Here is a 20,049-nt window from a genome sequence, read left to right as displayed (position 1 = left end):
TCAGCCTCCCTCACACACGAGTCGGTGTGCCGGTGCATTTTACACCCCAAAAGGTCGTGTCTGCCCGTCCTCTCCCTCCCCTCCCCTCCCCGTCCCCGGCCGGTGCCGGCGGTTCCCGAAGGCTCGCCCCGGTCCCGCTCCTCGTCCCGCCTCATCCCTCCCTCGGCAGACAAGCCGAAGAGAAGCGGCGAGCCGGCATTGGGACAGCGGCTGCCTCCCCCGGCCGGCCCCGGTCCCAGCAGCCATCACCAACATGGCGGCTCCCCGCCGCCGGCGCCTGCCCCAGCGCAGTGCGCATGCGCCAACCCCCCCCCCCCCGCACATGCGACTTTCTAGGCTGCAGCGTGCCTCTCTATGGTCTCCCCCCCTCCGGGGCCGCTCTACCGTTAAAGAAATAAAGCGCCCCTTCGCGACGCTCATCGCACGCCCCGCCTGCTCCATGGCGGGAGCCTTTCCGGAGATAGTCTCCATCCCCAGAGACTTTTCGCCCTTCCCGCCGTCTCCGCGTTCTCAGGACCACCAGGTCTCTATGGTGTGTGTGCGGCGCTCTATCCCCCCCGGCAAATCTCGACGGTGCGTGCGGCGCTCTATCCACCCTTTCAGTCTCTACGGTGCGTGCGGCGCTCTATACGACGGCCTCCCAGCTCTTTATAGCCGCCGGGGCCGTCTATCTGCCGCGTCTTCTGTCGCCGCCCGGTGCGGGCCGGGCCAGCTCTGCGGGAGAGGGGCAGAGCACGGCCCGCACCGTCGTGTTCCCCCCCACCGCGCTCATCACCCTTTTCATACCCTCTCTATGGGTGCAGGCGCTCTACCCCCCGAGGGTCGCTCTCTATGGCGGGCGGCGCTCTAGCCGAGCGCACCCGCTTCTCGGTGGTGCGGCTCCGCCCCGGGGCGGCCCGCGGCGACGCCGCCTGAGGCGGCCCCGGCCCCGGCTCCGGCTCTGCCGCCGCTCCCCGGGCTTGGGGACCGGTAAAACCGCTCAGGAGGAGCCGGGGAGGGTCCGAGCTCGGGGGGAAGGGTGGGAGCTGCCGAGATGGGTCGGGGCCTGAGGGGTGGAGGTCGCGGGGGGGTCCTCGCCTCAGCTCACCGGAGCGGTTGGAGCGGCCGGTTCCCGAACCGGGGCTGGCTGCTGGGGTCGGGCCTGGTACTCTCACAGGGTCTCGTCCTCTTCCCTTCCCTCAGCCCACCGTGCCGCTTAGCCGGGGAAGGGAGGTGGAGGTGCGGGGGCTGCTTTTGGGCTCGCCTCAGCTGGAGGGGAGCCAGGAGCTCAAAATGCAGTGTGTAACGTGGCTCTTTTTCTTTTTTTTTTTTAGTCTTTAAAAGGTCAGCCTGACTGAAGAGCCTTTGGTTCCTCGGCTTCCTGAACTCCGTGCAGCAGTAAATGCGTAAAAGCTTTCCAGCAGCGTTTTTTGGCCTGGTAGGTGCAGGGTCCAGGAGAAGGAAGCAGAGAAGAGCTGTGACCGGCCAGCGGAGACCTTTGTAATTCATTCAACGTCCCAAGCCCGGCTGAAGCCTCGCTCCATCTTTTCCCCCACCTCGGCCCCATGCTCGCACCGTCCCAGGTAACGTTAGCTGACCCAGAGTTCAGGCAGGGTTTAAGACGTCGGATCCCACTAGTCTGTGAATGAAAGCTTGCAGCCAAGGGCAACTTGTGGGCAGAGCTGTTTTCTCTCCTTCCCTGATAAAAGGCAAACCCCTCCCTGCCTGGGAGTGCTGCCTGACCCCTCTCTGCCAAGGCAGGACCCAGAGTGGGTGAATGAAGTGATTTAATAACAGGAGTTTACTGCAATAAATGTCCCTGTGGGGGATATACCACAAGTGCTGGCTGCTTTGCTGGAAAAAAGAATTAGAGCTTGTTTCTGTTAAGCTGTGCAGCCTGAAAAGGCTTTGCTTGAGAGAGATGAAGAAACTGGAAACAGGAGACTGCGATAAGGTTGTGGGAAGGGGGGGTCTGGAGTCAGGTGGTTGGTGTTAAACATGGTGCGAGCAGATAATTACCTTTACTTCTAGGAAAATGAAGTAGCTGTGAAGCTGGCAGTGTCTGGGATGTCTTTATTAGCTCCTTAATTTAATTGAAATCCCTTGCGGGGAAGGGCTGGAAGGGGAATCTGATTCCTCACAGCGGAGATCTAATATAGTTGTCTGCTGCAGTCGGTGGGAGGAGGGCAGGAGCCTTTCTCAGCAGGGGACAGCCGATCTGCCTTTTGTTTCTTTTGTAATTAATAGGTAAGCTAGCTCAGCTTGGGCTGTTAAACCTTTAACTCTGCTGGCAATTGAGTGTCTGCGTTAAAGAGATGCCTGCCATCCCAGGGGACCTGGCCTGCCACAGGGGTTTGTCACCTGGGTTAGTGTACTTCGATCACCTGTCTCTGGCACAGCCCTCTCAAGGCAGCAGCTCTGTCTCAGCCTTTGCGGTGCTCCTCTTTTTATCCATGTTCCCTTCATAAAGGTTACCTTTGCTCAAGCAGTGGCACTGTGTGGTGTTTGGGTACATCTTCCAAAGCTGATAGAAATGTCAGATTAAATACACGTAGCCAAGAGGCCAGCGGGATGTGAACCCTGTCTGAGACTTGCAGACAATTTCTCGGGCTGCCTTGAAAAACGATTTATTTTCTTTTTCTCTCTCTTTTTGAAGTGTAAGGCCTGCTGTGCTTCTGAAGCTTTCCTGTTTCTTATGGATCAGATACCTTTGCTTTAGCCAGGTGCTTCTAGCAATGAAAAAGGATGCGTGAGTGTAAGCAACTGAATGTTTGGAAGTGCTTAATGAAAAACACATAAATTTTTTTCAGATGCCAAATGAGCTTGAAAAACAGGCTGGACATGCTGTCACAGAGTGATGAAACAGGTCTGTTCGCAGCACCAGCAGTTAGGGCATCAGAGCAGCTTCCCTAATGCCACTGTGTTCCTGGAAGGTTTTGGCTAAAAGCTGGCTAAAGACCACAGATTTGTGTGGTTTCTCCTTCCATCTATGTTTTCATTGCTGAAACTATTTGGTTAATCGTTTTTCCAGCTCAGTATTTTTCTTTGCTCAAAATGGGAACTGTGGTGCTTTATCAAAGAGCTTAAAAACCAGTATTAGTTACTTCAAATGCTGCTTGTGTCAGCAGTGAGACAAACTGCTGAAGGGCTGGGCGGGAAGTCTTCTGGACAGACAAGCCCCTCATGAGGCCCGGTCTTCCTTCCTCCTTCTTTCACAGCACCTCTCTTGTCTTTTCTCTCAAGAGACATGTTAATTCCTCAAATCACAATATATTTGAGTTTTCTGCATTTCCCTCCAGTACCTGCAGCTCTGTTCCTCCTGTTCACCCTGTTGCTTCTAGCATGGGCTCTGTGCATGCTCCTGTTTTTCATCCACCACGTGGTGGACTTTTGGATAGGAAGATATTCACGTGTAACGTCTGCATGGGATTTTTGTCTCGCTTCAGCAGAGGGGCAGACTTGGTAATTGAACATCTCTCCCTTCTCAAAGTCCACTTGCATTTACATGCAGGATAGTTTACTGTCTTTTTTCCTCCTGCCCTTTCTTTTTGAATTTCAAGGGAAATTTTGTCTTGAAATATCTCAGCTGCTGCATTTCACTGCTGCCCAGGTGAGCTGCGTGTGGTCTGGACTATGTAATGGTGAGAAGCATAAAGGTGAGGTAAACAGGAGGACTGGGGGAAAGAGCTAGCTGTTCACATAACTAATTCCAGCCAGGAGAGAGCTGTTAGCTCTGATTAAACAAACACAAAGGCAAAATGTAAATCCTCTCTAGTCATATAGGTTTTTCTGTTTTCAACTCCTCTTACTTTTAGTATCTCTTGGAAAGATTTAATTTAAGGCTTCTCTGTGAGCTGTTTGTGGTGTCTGCTTCCAGCAAGAACAACAGAGAAGCAAGAGGTCTCATTGATTAGATTAAATATCTGGGTCACTTACCATTACCTGTGTTTATTCTCTGGTAAGTTTTGATATTGGAAGAGGATGAGATAAAAGGAGCGTGTGCAGAAAGAGATAACTACGGCTGGAGCTGCTCCAGGCAGAGGCCACTTTTTCTAAATGGATTTGTAGATGAGCTTTTCCTATCAGTCTTGGGTCCTGTGTGAGGAGATATCAGTGTGTGCAAACAGGCTTGCTTCTTTCCCCCTGCCCCTGTTGGGTTAGTGGATATCCTTGATACCCAAAAGCCAAACTGGACAGAGTTTTCCCTCCTGGGTGTCTTTCTCAAAGAGTAGTCTTAAGCTTTGTGAGTCGTAATGCTTGGTTCAGGGAGTTAAGTCATTTCTTTAAGCTTTGTAAAGCCAATAAATATAATAGTCAGCTCCTGGTTTTCTATAGCTGCAGATTTTCTTCACTTAGTTATTAAGTTTGCATATGAAATTTGACTAATTCTTTTGCCTTATACTAAATTTTCAAAGCTGGTGGGGGAAGTAAAGCATTCTCCCAGAACTTAGCATTGGCATTTCTACAAAACCCAATATTCTCTCTGGCTGGCTGGAGACTACCAAAGGGAAAAGTAAGTATTGTTGTGTGTCTTCAGATGCCTGGTAACTCTGGCTCAGGCTATGTAAGTTCTTTGGTGCCCCAGTTTCTGTCTGTAGCGAGAATGCTGGAGTCTTCCAGGATGTTGCAGCTCTGTCAGCATCTGTAAAGAGTTTCACGGGCTTTGCAGCAGTGTTTGAAGTGCAAGGTCAGTTGTATTAGCAGAGTTCTTGGTTACTGCAGGTGTCAGGCAGCAAGCAAGGAGCTCCCAGTGCCTCCCCCCAGCTATGTGGAATGAAACATCAGCTTCTGATCTGTTTCTGTTTAATATCTTTATCAACGATCTGGAGGAGGGGATCGAGTGCACCCTCTGTGAGTTTGCAGAGGACACCAAGTTGGGCAGGAGTGTTGATCTGCTTGATCCCTCTGCAGAGGGATCGATGGGCCCAGGCCAATTGTACGGGGTTCAGCAAGGCTCAGTGCTGGGTCCTGTGCTTGGTCACAACAACCCCATGCAACGCTACAGGCTTGGGGAAGAGAGAGCGGCTGGAAAGCTGCCCGGCGGAAAAATACCTGGGGGTGTTGGTCGACAGGCAGCTGAAGATGAGCCAGCAGTGTGCCCAGGTGGCCAAGAAGGCCAACAGCATCCTGGCTTGTATCAGAAATCGTGTGGCCAGCAGGACTAGGGCAGGGATTGTCCCCCTGTACTCGGCACTGGTGAGACTGCATCTCAAATGCTGTGTTCAGTTTTGGGCCCCTCACTACAAGAAAGACCTTGAGGTGCTGGAGCGTGTCCAGAGAAGGGCAATGAAGCCAGTGGAGGGTCTAGAGCACAAGTCCTGTGAGGAGCGGCTGAGGGAACTGGGGTTGTTTAGCCTGGAGAAAAGGAGGCTGAGGGGAGACCTTATCGCTCTCTACAACCGCCTGAAAGGAGGTTGTAGTGAGGTGGGGTTCAGTCTCTTCTCCCAAGCAACAAGTGACAGGACAAGAGGAAATGGCCTCAAGTTGCACGAAGGGAGATTTAGATTGGATATTAGGAAAAATGTCTTCACTGAAAGAGTTGTCAAGCATTGGAACAGGCTGCCCAGGGAAGTGGTGGAGTCACCATCCCTGGAGATATTTAAAAGACAAGTAGATGTGGCGCTTAGGGACATGGTTTAGTGGTGGACTTGGCAGTGTTAGGTTAATGGTTGGACTGGATCTTAAAGGTCTTCTCCAACCTAAAGGATTCTATGACTTGCAGGACAGCCCGATTCCCTGCAGCCTGCTGAGGAATGAGTACAGCATTTTAGCAGCTCTAGGAATCAGAAACTTCTGAGTTGAAATCTTTCTGTAGTGCTAAAGCTGTCAGTGACTTGGGCACAGACTGTGGCTAAGAACCTTGCAAAACTCAATGGCTGAAAAGTGTGCATCTTAATCTCAAACCATGTTCTCTTTATAAAAATGTTTCCTTTTTTTTTTTTTCCCCCTAGAGCTGGCTGTCTGTATTTTATTTTTTTCTTGCTTAGCACGTTGTCTGGGAACATGACACCTCTGTTGATTTTATTGTTATTCCCAATTTTTGAGATCTCTGCACTGAGTCAACTATGAAGTGGAGAAACTGGTTGGACAGCCAGAGCACCAGTGCCTGTACTCTCCAGATAAGAAAATGAAGGAAAATTAGAAGTCTAAGATAAGAAATGCTTTCCAAGTCTGTGTCTTATCCAGTGATACCACATTTCTATGCACTTTGGACAAAAGTGCTGTTAAAATCTTGCTGGGTTTAGACCTGACTTCCAGAAATTAATAAAAGTGACAGGGCGTTTAGACCTGTTATCTTAGAACTTAAGGTTTTTGCCCTTGTTCTTTGTATTGAAGAGAGAAATCGCCTTCTAATGTCTAGCCTAAAATTAACCACAGTTGGTTTCTCTTCCATGCTAGCTGTGTCCTTCAGCAGACATAGAGATCTTCCTCCTCCTCACTGTTTTGCATGCTTTTTCTAGAACTGACCTAATTACTGGATTCCTCTAGTTCTTGGTTCTCTAACCAAGTTCACTTTTCTCTACTTCCCTGATCACTGTTGTTCTGTCCAGGAATGGTGAATTCAAACCAGGAAGGCCGGAGAGGGGACAAGACCTGCAGCAGATGAGGCTTTGCCAGTATTTTGCACAAGAGCATTGAACACACAGCTGTCACTTCTGGAATTACTTGGCCTGATAAATCCTAGGATCTCATTTGTTTCTTCTCAGGATTATTTTCTGCTGTGGTTTATGGTGGTCACAAAATAAGGCAAACACCCTTGTCTCTCCTCCTTCTGTTTCCAGCTCATGAGCGCAGTTTGGATAGCTTGTTTGTTTAAAAAATTCATTGACTCCCTAACAGTTAATTCCCTGTTGCTTCCATTACATGCAGTTTTTGAGGGCAGCCAGTTTTCACATGTGACTTCATGGTCTTTCTCCAGGGTGTTGGTGCTATCTGCAAAAGTATCTACTGCAGCTGGTCTAAACAAGGGTAAAGCACCCAATTTTGTGGATATTGCTGCATATGTGTGTTGTTAACAATAAGCGTGGATTGTAGGTGCTGGAAAAAGCTTGGCAGCATGCCTGATTGCATTGTCACTGGGAGAGTGCAAAAGTGACGCCGGTACTTGGACTTGGCAGTGAAGGTGTTTAATACGAGACTCTCCAAATTCCGTGTTTAGTTATTTTTCATGTCCAAATGGTGCCTGGGAGGTAGGTGACACTCCTCTCTGGCCAGGCTGCCAGTCATCGTGCCCACTTCTTTTCTTCCTTCTCAATGGACTAGTTCTCACTCGCCTCTTTTGTCAGTAAATTACAGTTGTGGAGGATGATACCAGCTTTCTCAGAAGTGCTCAGGGTGCCTGGCATAAAAGCGCAGAGATCGAGACCGGAATGTGATGCAGTAGCACAGCTGAGTCACCTTGTTCTTTCTCCTCCCTCTCTCCTAGCTGCTCAGGATGTGGTGCAGAAGGCTGGCGTGTGTGTTCAAGATGCCATGCCGGCAGAGTGGAAGCACTAGACATCAGTCACCGAGGCTGCCCCATGACAGAAGGACCATCCTCGCTGCTGCGCCTCGCTGGCATCACACGGCCCCAGAGTCCCTCAAGTGTGCCTGGCAGTTACACGGTGACCATCTAGGTAGGTGTGTTGGGTGCGTGTGTACCTGCTTTTGAGTCTGTTTGGGGAGAGGAGTGAGATTTTCCTGACCTCATTCCCTGGGAGTGGTTGTTTTTGTTTTTGGGTTTTTTTTTTTCCTTCTGAAATGGCCTGCATTAGAGGGCTGCACGCTGAAGTCTGTTTCATGTTCCCTTTCGGAATTCCCAAAGGCAGGATGGAGCAGGTTTGTCTGCTGGCAATAAGTATTTTATGATAAATGAGGCAATGCTAAATCAGAAATCAAATCGAGGGATTCCTGAACGATAACTGCATCTGAGCCTTGCTCCGTCAGTCACTTGTTTTCTTTGTAATGCTTGGGGCTCTGACTTCCAAGTGGGATGGCTGGTTTGGTGTGTGCCCTGCTCTCTTGCCCCCACTTGTGCAGGTTTTCCTTAAAACACTGATGCATGAAATGCAGTTGTTGGAGCAGGTTTGCAAGCAGCCTGTCTGTGGGGCTGGATGGCATGAGCAGCAGGAGGCAGGGGAGGCGTAAAAGCCTTTTCGATGCAAAACGTTCCTCACTGTGAGACTGCTGAAAGAAGCCACAAGGAGAGTGTGTCTTAATGTGAAGTAACAGCAGCAAGCCAGTTATAAATGCTGTCTAATGCTGATTTTTGTCCTTTTGGTTTTGGAGGTGACTTGGTAACTGAGGCACATGTTTCCCCATGGCCTGTTTGGTTTGGTCTAGTGTTTTTCTGCCTGGGTGATGTCCCCTGAGGCTAGTTAGATGTTGGTACTCTGAGTTACTTGCAAGCAAAGGGAATTGCTCGGTGCTTTATCTAACAGTGGCCCAAGGAAGGATATTACTGTTTTCCCACTGCAAAGTGACCTCAGATGCTAGGATTTCAAAACTGAGTAGGGCTAGAGCAGGAAGGGCTCTCCTGTTGCCTCTCCTGGCTCTGACCCCCTTCTGAAGGGCTTTGAGTATTCCTAAGCTGTCCCAGGATGGAACAAGGAGGAGAGGCGTTATTGTAATGCTAAATGGGTATTAAAGCTTTGCATCAAGGTCTTGGTGTTGTCTGTAATGTTTGTATAGTTTGGATGTTGGTGTGATTATTTGGTTGACTCTGACCTGTATTCCTGTGGTGGGGTTTACAACCTTGTTATGTACAGCAGTTGCTGTACAGCTCTGAATTTCCTACTTGTTGAAGAGAGATGATAGCAGGATGAGACTGCCTGTAGACTTGGAGAGAAGGGAGACCATGGTGAGATCGCTGATGGCCAGGCCTCCTGTGAAGATATTCTTCCTGGTCTTCATCATGTGACAAGCTAGCTTAATTTACATAGAGGTGCTAAGACTAACAGCCTCTGCATCCCCTATAAGTGGGATCATAGCTTATGGACTCTCAGCTTTGGTTCTTGGCTTTGTTTTTTCTTGCTGTTCACACCAGTGCATCTTTTGAGCCTGTCCTTCTTTGCAGAGCTCAGGTATGCGAACACGTTGATGCGCTTCGATTTCGTATGGCTGCGGGACCACTGCCGCTCAGCTTCCTGCTACAATGCCAAGACGAACCAGCGCAGCTTGGACACAGCAAGTGTGGACCTGGGAATCAAACCCAAGGCTGTCCGAGTGGATGAGACCACGCTCTTCCTCACGTGTAAGTAGCAAAGTGACTGGACCCTGTGTGTTTTACGGGCCGCCAGCCCTGCTTGGAGGGAGCCTTGTTGATGGATCCCACTCTTAGGTTTGCTGGGAGAGGGCACTCTTATCTCTAAATCAGTGGCTGTTTTGGGAAGAGATTTAGCTGTAAGCCAATTCTAAACACTGCTCTTCTGAGCAGCACTTACTGTAAACATGCCTCAGTCTTAAATTTGTGTCTGTTTTTCTCCCCACCCCCCATCCACCCCCACCCCCCAGCCCTTTTTGGGTAGAGATGTGTTGTGTATCTTCAGTGTCTGGGTATTTTATTGGTTTGTTTGAACACAGCAGCAATGCAGATAGTGAACAGATCAGTCAAAGAAATGGTTGGTTTTCTTTTCCTTACCCTGTCCTGTTTGAGCTGGTATCCCTGATGAGAATTCACATTTTCTGTCCTTTCTCCTCAGCTTCCCAGCTGCTTGCTTCCTTTTGTTGTAGCTCACCTTTATTTAGGGGCTTGTCTTCAGTGCTTTACTTCTCCTTGGAGTCCTATCAATAGAGAACAAAACCACTGAAGTTGAAACACTTTGCTCTGAATTTGGAGTTATTGCAGTAACAATAATGTTTTTAGGACCTGTGGCCTTAGCCAGATAATATTTTGGATGGCTTCAGGGTGTAAAGAGTCTGTCACCAGACAAAATTAAAAGGGTGAGGACTGTCCTAGACCGGTAGTTGCACTGACCGCTATCTCGGGCTGTTCAGTGTGCTTGTGGTGACTGTGACTCTTCTCCCTTGTCAAAGGGCCGGATGGGCACGTGACGCGGTATGGGCTGGAGTGGCTGGTGAAGAACAGCTACGAGGGGCAGAAGCAGCAGGTCATGCACCCGCGGATTCTCTGGAATGCAGAAATCTACCGCCAAGCCCAGGTCCCATCCGTTGACTGCCGGAGTTTCCTGGAGACAGACGAGGGACTGAAAGAGTTCCTGCAAAACTTCTTGTTATATGGAATTGCTTTTGTAGAGAATGTCACTCCCACCAAAGAGGACACAGAAATCTTAGCGGAAAGGGTCAGCTTAATCAGGTAACTAGGACTGCCTTGGGAAGGCCACTGACAGCTTTGTAGAGGAGCCATGAAGGGTAGACTGTTATTTTTGTTTGGAAAGGTGCTGCCTTCTTATCCTATATATTGTGCAGTGTAGCCTGGTTTGCAGACAAAAGGTCTGGGTCTTCTACAGCCTCTGGCCGCTCCACTTGAACTGATGGAGATGGAGTATTGCAGTGTGGGATCTGACCTCTTTTTAAGGCAGAGCCTGGAGTTGCTAGGTTATGGAGCTGCCTCGGAGCATACGGTGACTTTTGTGATAGTGGGACTGTGCACAGAGAGGAGTGACTGAAGGAAGTAGCCTGTCTGGGAAGACTAGAGCTTTGCAAGGAGAGACATTTCCTGTTATGACTTGAAAGGTTAGGAGTGCAGCCCTGGCCCTGGGAGCCAGGGAGATCAAAAACAATTTGTATCTCTCGCTAAAGAAAAATATTGAGAAATGTTTCTTCTGTGTTTGTTTAAAACACACCAACAGCATGGCAAGCCAGGGTTTGAGTTTCCAGTTTTATCCAAGCTACAGAAACAGTTTAACTTGCCTTGGGCCATTGGTAGTGGAGGGATTTCTTTTAATGAATAATCACACCAAATAGAAATGAGGGGCTCCAAGGAATATCCACCCAACTTTTTTCTTCGGGTACCCTCACCCTGTAGCCCCTGAGTACTGTTTGTCCTTGCCTTCTGTCTGTTCCCTTCCGTGTACATTGTAGAGGGGAGGTGGATGATAATGCAGCATCTTAAGAAGAAGAAATGGGATTATTAGGTAACCCTACAGTGGGTACAAGCAAGGGCTAGCTGCACTCTAGCAACTCCTCCTGTCACTCACTGGCTTCCTTGATTTGACTGGAGCTGATATTTGGTATGGCAAGAAGATCTGTGTTTGTGGAGGGGAAGCAAGATTCAATGTTGTCAGTCTTCTCAGGCAGGAAAGAGAGAAATTGAATACTGGAGGAGGCATAAGAAGCACCATCTCTTGACAATGTGAATTTTGTTAAGTTGTTCTGCTTTTAATTTACTCTGTACATAGGATGGAGGGAAGTAATCTCAAATGCAAGAGAGGATCTGCTTTACCACGACACTGATCCCCACAGCGCTTTGTGATAACTGCCCACCTCTTTTGCAGGGAGACCATTTATGGTAGAATGTGGTACTTTACCTCTGACTTTTCTCGGGGAGACACCGCCTACACCAAGCTGGCTCTGGATCGTCACACCGACACAACCTACTTCCAGGAGCCCTGCGGGTAAGTGTTTTTTTGCACAGTGCAGAAGGCAGGAGTGATTCACAGTCATGACGTTTCTAGCAGCACGGGCTTCATTGTCTCTCCACTGCTGCTGATGGGATGTACTTCTAGTCACACAGCAGTTCTGGGTCCTGTCTGATACCTGTGGGGAGGGGTAGTCAGTAGACCAGTTTTTCCTATGCTTGAAACTTCTGGGCCTTCCAGAGTGCAGGCAGTGAAGGACTTAGCTGTTAGATAGCTGGCTGCTGCTTGGTATTGCTGTGGTTCAAGTAGTCTTTGCAGTGACAAAGAAGGCTCAGCGCTGTAGTTGTTCTGTGCTACCCTGAAGCTTATCTGACAGTCTCTTCTGAAATCACCCTTCTCTGTCTCCAAAGTGACTCACAGCATTCAGCCTCTCAGAAATGAGCAGTTGATTTGTCTTTTGAGTACATCTGGCAAGGCTCAGCTCCTCCTGCAGCAAGTGCCCCTTATCAGCTGTTGTACAGAGTTGCTGCAGAAGTTCGCTTTGACTTAATCCTGCTGACCTGGGGCAAGCCCTCTTTGCCCACATCAGCCCTGTCTCTTTTGCTGGCTGAGCTCTGTTAGTGGTAGCCTCCGGGGAAGGAGGGAGAACAGCTTGCCTTGGCACAGCCTGCAGTAGCTGTCTCTGCCCTCCCAAGCTGTGTGAGTGGTAACTGACATACGTGCTGTGCTCACGTATGCTCTGTGCAGTCGCTCTGCTTCAGTTCAAACAGGTTGGGGTTTGCATTTTGGCAGTGGTGCAGCCCTGTAGGCAGTCAGAAGCCAGGCTTCCCCAGCCCTTCGAAGTTCACACCTGTCTGTGCTTTTAAAAGGAGTTTGCAGCTACAGCATTGTTTCCCAAATGCTAGTTTGTAAACTGTTTTTCTGATATAGCCTCTGGGCTGTGAGTTTTATACACAGCTGGAGAAGGAAAGGCAGCGGCAAAGGCAGCAGCCCTGATCATGGTTCACAGTGAAGTGCAAGAGACTTAGGCTTAATTTCTAGCTTAATTTTTTTTTTTGTCTGCTTTCATCTCAATCAAGAGAGGAATCATCGGGAAATGGCCTGAGGGAGAACGGATGGAAGTACTGTGATCGTCTTATGGAACTAGGGCTGCAAAGAGAAGTCATCCAGTCCACACCTCCTGCCCTAGGGCAGGATTAGCTCTTCCCAAGCGAGGCTGTTAACTTGCTAAACATCTTAATGGGAAAGGTCCGCGGTGCAGAGCTGTAAAAGCAGAGGAGGACTAAGGGGTGAGATCTGTTGGCTGCATGTGAATTTTCAGAGCAGTTCTTCAGACCAGGAGAGGTAGAGTTACCCAAGTGGCACCCTGAGCACTGTTGTCTGGGCCCAGCCAGGCAGGAAGCTTTTGGGTGGTAGCATTCGTTTTGAAGCAGCTCGGTGTCAGGAGCAAAATAAGTGGATTTTGTGCTCTGTGGAGCTAGAAGTATATGTGTAAAGCATAGGTCCTACCACACACTTCAAGCCACATCTAGTTGGCTTCCCTGTTTTCAGCGAACAGCTGATTGCAGAACCCATGTGCTTTCGTGACCTGCAGTGTTACCTGCTTGGCTGACTTGTTTTAGGAGCTTACAAAATCTTCCCCAAAATAAAATTTAAAAAGTAATTAGTAATCAGAACTTCAGCCTACAAAAGAGATTTGATTAAACTGCTGGGTGCCAAAATTATAGAGCTCATTAGCTATTTTTATACCTTTCTTTTCTACTTGGAAGGTTTCCCTTCAGGTAGGTGTATTCTCATCTGCAGCCAACTGAAGCATCTCAAGCAATGACAGCATGGGCTAAATTAGTAGGGCTAACCATTAATGCTTGCAATTCTGCAAAACCATAGTTGTGCAGGAAGAACATGAATTTCTGGCTTTCCTGTCCCCCATCTCTGCCAGAAATCCCTTCTTCCCAGGCTGTTTCAGACTTGCTTCCAAAACACTTGAAACAGTCTTTGACCTGCTTCTAAATGAAATGAGGTGTTTTTCAAGAAAGATGTGTTCATTTGAATGTCTGCTTTCCCTCATTGCTTTGGCTGAAATCAGCCAAATCTGACAGTTCTTAAGTTAAATTATTGCAAAGGGTAGAGGATAGAAACTCCCCAAGCTATGGGAAAGACCGCAGCGTTATCTCACTCATGAGGTAGCAAAGAGCCTGCCCTCGGAAGAGGCATCGTCAGTGCCCTGAGCTGCAGGGGGGGTTGTTGCCTTTGAGGCACAGAGTGTCCTTTGCTCCAGCGCTTGTGGGCTGACTTTGTAAAACTACCCCGAAACTGTTGTGGGTAGAAAGGTGGTTAGAGCACCCAGGTGAAAAGGTGCTGGTGAGAGCGGAGCTGGGATGTCCTGCCACTTCACTTGCTGTGGCTTAAGAGGCCCTGAAGGAAGAAGATAAAGGCTTTCCCCAAAGGTCACAGTTAATTTTCTAAGGAGTGAAGTTGGTACGCTGAAAACTGGGAGTAGGTGGCTCGAGGCAGCTCCTGGGTATTTGTTCCTAACCATACAATGACTGCCTTGCTTGGATGAAGGAAAAGAGAAGCTTCAGAGGAGTAATAGAAGGACAAAAGCTGAGCTAGATGGCTTCCTACTAGAGAGGGGGTGTCGCTGTAGGCGAGCTGCTCACTGGGGACTCCTGCTCCAGGCTTTCCAAAGGGTCTTTAGTGTGTGGCGTTGAGGGACTTCTGACTGCTTGTGGGAGACCATGATGTACATGCCTTTGAGTGACAGTCACCCTGGACTCCCCTTGCAGTTCCTGGAGACCTCAGCAGTACAACCAGCATTTCTTTAACTGTCCTCATGTTCTGAGATGTTCTGGGGAAGTTAGTTTTATGCTTTTGAACCTCTGCATCCTGCTGCCTGGATGGCCTTTGGGTGACACAGGCCTGACCCTATACCACTTGAAGTCTCCCAGACTCATGTCATTTGATTTGGGAGGCAGCACAGGCAGTTAGCCTTCTCAGAAAGCAAAATGTGTGAGATTAGGCCTGAAGAAATGGCAGGTACAGCCATTTCTTGCTGGTCTGTCTCCATTCCCGGGCAGGTCTTAGTAAAATGAGAAGGGTGGTGCATATATCTACACCTGACTGGGTCTGTGGGGAACGCTTTCTGACCACGGGACAGGCAGCCAAAAAGGTCTTTTCTCTTGTGCTCTGGATTCTCTCACTCATGCAGCATCCAAGTGTTTCACTGCCTGAAGCATGAGGGCACGGGCGGGCGGACGCTGCTGGTGGATGGTTTCTACGCGGCAGAGCAGGTTCTCCGGCAAGCCCCTGATCAATTCGAGCTGCTCAGCAAGGTGCCATTGAAGCACGAGTATGTTGAGAACGTGGGAGACTGTCACAACCACATGATCGGAGTTGGGCCGGTTCTCAATGTCTATCCCTGGAACAATGAGCTTTATCTTATCAGGTAACACCAGCGTGAGGCCTCTTGCTTATGGGGAGGAGAGGGAATTGTGGCAGATGGTAGTGGTTTTTCAGAAGACATTATAACCTGAAAACCGACGTATGTTTGAGGGGCAGGGGTGAAACCACAGAAACATCCTGCGTTTCCTCCTGGGCTGTGCATTGTTGCTTTAGAGGAAGTGTCAGAACCACTGATACAAAGATGGGTGTCAATGCTGAGCTTTGTTTTTTCACTCCTGTCATCCTCCCTTCGGCTCCATTCCCTCATCTCCCTTCATTTGAGAAGCAGTAGAATTCAGCCCTTGTCTGAAAAAGCCTCTAGAAACTAGCCTGGCATACAGGGAACAGGGAGAGCACAGGCTGGTCCCCTTCCAAAGGAAATGTGGGCTGCTTTCTGAAACTGCAGGTTGGCTTAGTGCAGGAGGCTGTCCAGAACTGCTTTGCACTTTTATTCTGAACAACCCTCAGTCTTGCCCATTGCTGTGGCGCATCCTTCCATGGAAAACCAGCAAGAACAGTTTTACACTTGACAGTAAACTCCTCCTTGCTCCCAGTGTTGTGTATTCTCCTGAAAGTCCTGCACTTGCAGCATATCCTCCCTAGTCATTTCTGTAGCCTCTCTTAAATACTGGCTAATCCTACAAGCTCCTGAGGTTCCCTTTAGAAATACCTGGCTGTGCTTGTGGAGCCATGTGGGCAGTCTCTTATCTCTTCTTCACTTCTAGATACAATAACTATGATCGTGCTGTCATCAACACTGTGCCTTACGATGTTGTGCATCGCTGGTATGCTGCTCACCGCACACTCACCGCAGAGCTCAGGAGACCAGAAAATGAACTGTGGGTCAAACTGAAGCCAGGCAAGGTAGGACTTGACGTTGGGAGGCTCGTGTTTGTTTGGTACAGGGAGGGTGGCAGGGTGCTCCTTTGGATGTGCAGGCTTGTTGTCACTAAGGTAAATGCTTCAGGCAAGCTCCATATGCTGCAGTTTTCCTGTTTACAGCTGCTTTAAGGTGCCCTGTGTTACAGTACTGGCATCTGTTCTGTGTGTGTTCCTACTGTCCTGAAAGAATACAAGCTTCCAGATATGGCAGAAATGTTTAATTCAAACTCTGCCTCAGAGGAAAGTTAGTCCCGACTGAGGGAGAGGAGGAAGATCTTTCTAGTCACTGAAATGAGGACCCTCAGAAGCAGAGAGGCTGGGAAACACTTAATGTTCAGCCTTTAACTTCTTCCAGAAGAAAATTTTATTTTGATGGAAATATAAAGGTGTGAGAAGCTGAATTTAGTTCTCTTCTGAGGTTGTTTTTGAATCTTTACATTGCCAGAGAATCACAGGAGACCTAGGCTTTCTTCACTGTCCCAGAAAGGGCTAAGGTGCCTTAGCACACCTTGGTACTGAAAGGAAAAAGCTCTGCCCTGTGTTTGAAAGGCTGATGCTGGGTGCAGCTTTGGAGGAGCTTGAAGAGCTAGAGCCACAGTTGTACAGTTGAAGGTATTGCAGTGCATGGCTTCTTCCTTCGACTATGCCTGCTTGAAGTGGTTTTGTTCCTACAGGGTCTAGATTCAGCCTGAGCCCAAGGCCCCAAAAATGAAAGACTCCAGTAGGGAAGATGAGCTTATCAGAGCCCCCACACCTCTCTGTTCCCAAGGATGCCTGGGGGGGAAGTGACACCATAGAGACAGAAGATGGCCAGTTTCTGTTGCTGTTGAACTATTGCCCAACCTTTCCAGTAAACAAGCAAAGAAACAGCCCAGAATGTATTTCTGTGCTTTGCTAGCTGTCGCGTTTTAACTTGTAGTTAGCAGCAGAGCAGAACTGCTGGCTTCAGGTAAAACAGCTGTGCTAGATCACATGAAGCATCTGGCTATAGTCTCATGTGCTGTCTCTGACGGTGTTGAACAGGAACGGTCATGCCCACCATGGCATACCCTTACTTGCTGTTCCGGTCTCTAGGGATCTCTGGCTCCAGGACCTGTTCTGTCAGAGGATCCTGACCCTGGCTGTGGTGGTTGCCCTTCTTTTGATGGCCTTTTCTCTTTGCCTGCAGGCACTGTTCATAGATAACTGGCGTGTCCTGCACGGACGGGAAGCATTCACAGGGTACCGCCAGCTCTGTGGCTGCTACCTGACGAGAGATGATGTGCTGAACACCGCACGCTTGCTGGGACTCCAAGCTTAGCCCAGACCATGCTTTGTGGAGAGGCAGTCAGACCTCCAGCACCACTGTGCTGCTGCGTCACCACGCCGAAGATGTTGCACATACCTCAGACACCTCCACCCTCTCCAAGCGGTTCTCGGTGCCTGCTCAGGAGAGAGAGCAGGTGGAAGCCAAAGGTTATGGGAGCTTTATGGGACCGTATTCTGCCTTTGAGCATGGTCAGCTCTTGCTGTCTGTGCACCCAGCCTGGTCTTTCCAGCCAGCCAGTCTGTCTCAGCTCTGCTGAGTGAGGGTTAATCACACCATGGGAAGTGCTCCCAGCACCTATTCATGTGAAGTGCTCCTCCAGTCAAGTGCCTTCAGGATCTGAAATCTTCGCATTTTTCCCTGTTGGTCAGCCTTTTTGTCAGCTGGCAGTTCTAGGGTGTTTTTTAGCAGAGCAGAATGGAAATCTCTGGGGTCTTGTCTCGCCCCAGGCTGGACTTTATGCCTTCTAGAGAAAACAAAAGTCTGTGGTCCCTATTTGATGAAAATGCCACTACTCAAACTGAGGGCTGTTGGCGTATTTCAGTGACTTCTTCCATCTTAAACACACTACAGATCCCTGTAACAGTCACTGATACAAGCCATGCTGCTTGAGAGATGGCCTGGAAAGAGAACCTGGTACAGTTAGGGTATTTCTGAAAAGGCTTGGGTTAGAAGGAAAGGAGGAAGTAGCAAGATCTGCATGTTGAGAAGGAGTGATGACTGTGGTAGACGAGGGTTGTACTTCTCACGTTTCCTTGACTTACAGTAATGTAATGCTTGTGTTCTTTCTGCCTGTTGCACTGTGCTTGTATCAAGGGCGAAGGCTCAGCAGCTACAGTATTTGCTGACTAATTTCCCACTGTGCCTGCTCTTTCATCTTTTCTGAAGAAGGAATTTTTGTTAGGTCATCATTACACTGGCTGATGGATGAGGCTGACCATTGGTTTGGTTTTTGGTTGTTTTTTTTTCACCACATTCTTCTGCATATGAAGGTAATGAACACCGAGGTGCCTTTCAGCTCCTGGTAGTTGGGAGGATAAATTGGAGTCTGGTGCATTGAAGGGCCACAGTATAAGGAACAAAAGAGAATCCCATCTTTATTAGAAACTTTGGAATTTTAGAACCAAGAGAAGATTTTAGGATTTGTTTATTTTTCATTCTTCCTTATATTTGGGAGTGTTCACTCTGCTCTGGCTAGACCTTAAAACAGGGCTGGTTCCTTTCACTCCTGGCTTTCCTGTGCAAGCAAGATGCTCTTGTGTCCAAGGTGCAAGTGGAGCGCAGATGCATCTGTGCTAAACTTGCTGCCCTCATTTATTCTAAATACTGAATATATAGATCCTGGTGTTAAGAGACACTCTTGAAAGCTTCTCTTCATGTGGACTGAGCTACCTGATGCCGTCTTTTTGCAGTATTTCCCGTCTGTGGTGAGCCACTACTGCAGTCATCAGGAGTTGAAAGGGGTTTCTGAGTGAAGGCTTGGCAGGAAGCTGTTGATCAGAGGATATGTGAGGAAGTGAAGCATCAGCAATGGTGGCAGGTAATACAAGCTTGAAGTGAGCTGGCTTCTGTCAGGTATGTCTCCCAGGTCCTGTGAACAGCAGCCCCGGACACAGGCAGGAACTTGAATTTTCCTCTAGGCTGAGTCAGTGAATTTCTTGAGCAGCCTGCAGCATGCATTCTGTTACCTTCTTTATCGGGCATTTTGTTCATAGGTTTTCCTTAGGTGCCAGTTACACCAGCGTGACTTAGATCTGAAATTTTACAAATCTTCGTTAATCATGTTGAAATAGCAAACCAGTTACGTACACACTGTCCCTCACGCAGCCCAGCTCCAATGCTCCAGGGTTGGCTTCTGGGTGAAACCGTGGCCTGGAGCATGGGGGAAGAGGTGACAAAAGCCAGTCTCTGTGTTAGTTGACAAAGGAGGGGACAAAGGACCCTGATCAGTATTTGAAACCCTTGAGCAGTGGAGCCCTCTTTCAAATTATTTGAGGGTATCAAGGGTTCCTGAGTTCTTTTTTCCTCCCTGTGCCCCCAGGATATGAGGGAAAGAGCTTGGGTAATGTGGAAACTTTCCATTAGTCAATGAGATCAGCTTTACCTTCCCTTGCTCAGGTGACCTCTGTCTTTTATCAGCTGCAAGCTGAAAATCTGCTGCTACCCTGAGCTGGAGCATGCAGGACTATGGCTAGCACAAGGGAGAACTGACCAAAGTGTTTTGATGACAGATTGTTGTGACATAGGTGCCTTTCTGACAAGGAATGTGGTGACTGTAGCTGTGCTTCCTGCTGTGGCCGTTGCTGCCAAGGGCTGTGGTCTTCAGACACCAACCTCCTCTTATGAGCCAATTCCAAGCCAACGGGCTCCTCAAGACGATTGTGTAATCTATTGTGGGGAAAATTGTTCCTGGTGAATGTAGAAGAAACACATTTCTTCATTTGAGTAATACCTATGAATTTAGCCACCCTAACAATAAAATGTGGAGTGGAGAGAGCTTTGTTTAAATCTGGTGCTTCACCTCTCCCCACTTCCCAAGAGGGCTGAATTCTTCCTAAGCAGCTTGTGAGCATCAAAACTTTATTTGAAGGGACATGACTTCTTGGCAGTTGCCATCTGTCTCATGTGGGTGTGTGTTGTGCCATGTTACGGAACAGGTTCTGTTTGCTGTAATGATACTGTATCAGGTTTTGTAATCAAGCTTTTTCAATTCTTTCAGCCAATAAATGAACCGCTTCCTTCTCCTTCCCCCTATGCTGGTGATCCAATGTATGTGTTTAAGACGTTTTCCAAAACTAAGAAATCGAGTCTTCAAATAAATGATTTATAAAGTGGTCAGCTTAACAAAATATATATTTCAAGCAATCACAAACTTGAAAGTAAGTCTGTATTACCCATCGAAGGTGGAATAAACATGAGGAG

At 48.5% G+C, this 20,049-nt stretch overlaps 1 protein-coding gene across 7 annotated transcripts; it reads left to right on the top strand.

The window, feature by feature from the left end:
* Positions 1-860: 860 nt before the first annotated feature.
* TMLHE (trimethyllysine hydroxylase, epsilon) lies at positions 861-19,881 on the top strand. Of its 7 annotated transcripts, none has more exons than XM_075054168.1 (9): positions 861-969; positions 1,314-1,562; positions 7,406-7,595; positions 9,035-9,211; positions 9,994-10,273; positions 11,415-11,534; positions 14,707-14,943; positions 15,665-15,803; positions 18,540-19,881. In XM_075054168.1, exons 2-9 carry the CDS (start codon positions 1,545-1,547, stop codon positions 18,600-18,602), a joined length of 1,224 nt encoding a protein of 407 aa, XP_074910269.1. In that variant the 5' UTR covers positions 861-969; positions 1,314-1,544; the 3' UTR covers positions 18,603-19,881. The 7 variants fall into 7 exon arrangements, with proteins under 7 accessions (XP_074910269.1, XP_074910263.1, XP_074910264.1 ...); XM_075054162.1 differs by having other exon boundaries at positions 862-969; positions 16,990-19,881; XM_075054163.1 differs by having other exon boundaries at positions 886-998; positions 16,990-19,881.
* The last annotated feature ends 168 nt before the right edge of the window (positions 19,882-20,049 follow it).

This window comes from Buteo buteo, chromosome 22 (genome assembly GCF_964188355.1).
Source record: "Buteo buteo chromosome 22, bButBut1.hap1.1, whole genome shotgun sequence".
Lineage (NCBI taxonomy): Eukaryota > Metazoa > Chordata > Aves > Accipitriformes > Accipitridae > Buteo > Buteo buteo.
This window is presented reverse-complemented; position numbering and strand designations above follow the sequence as displayed.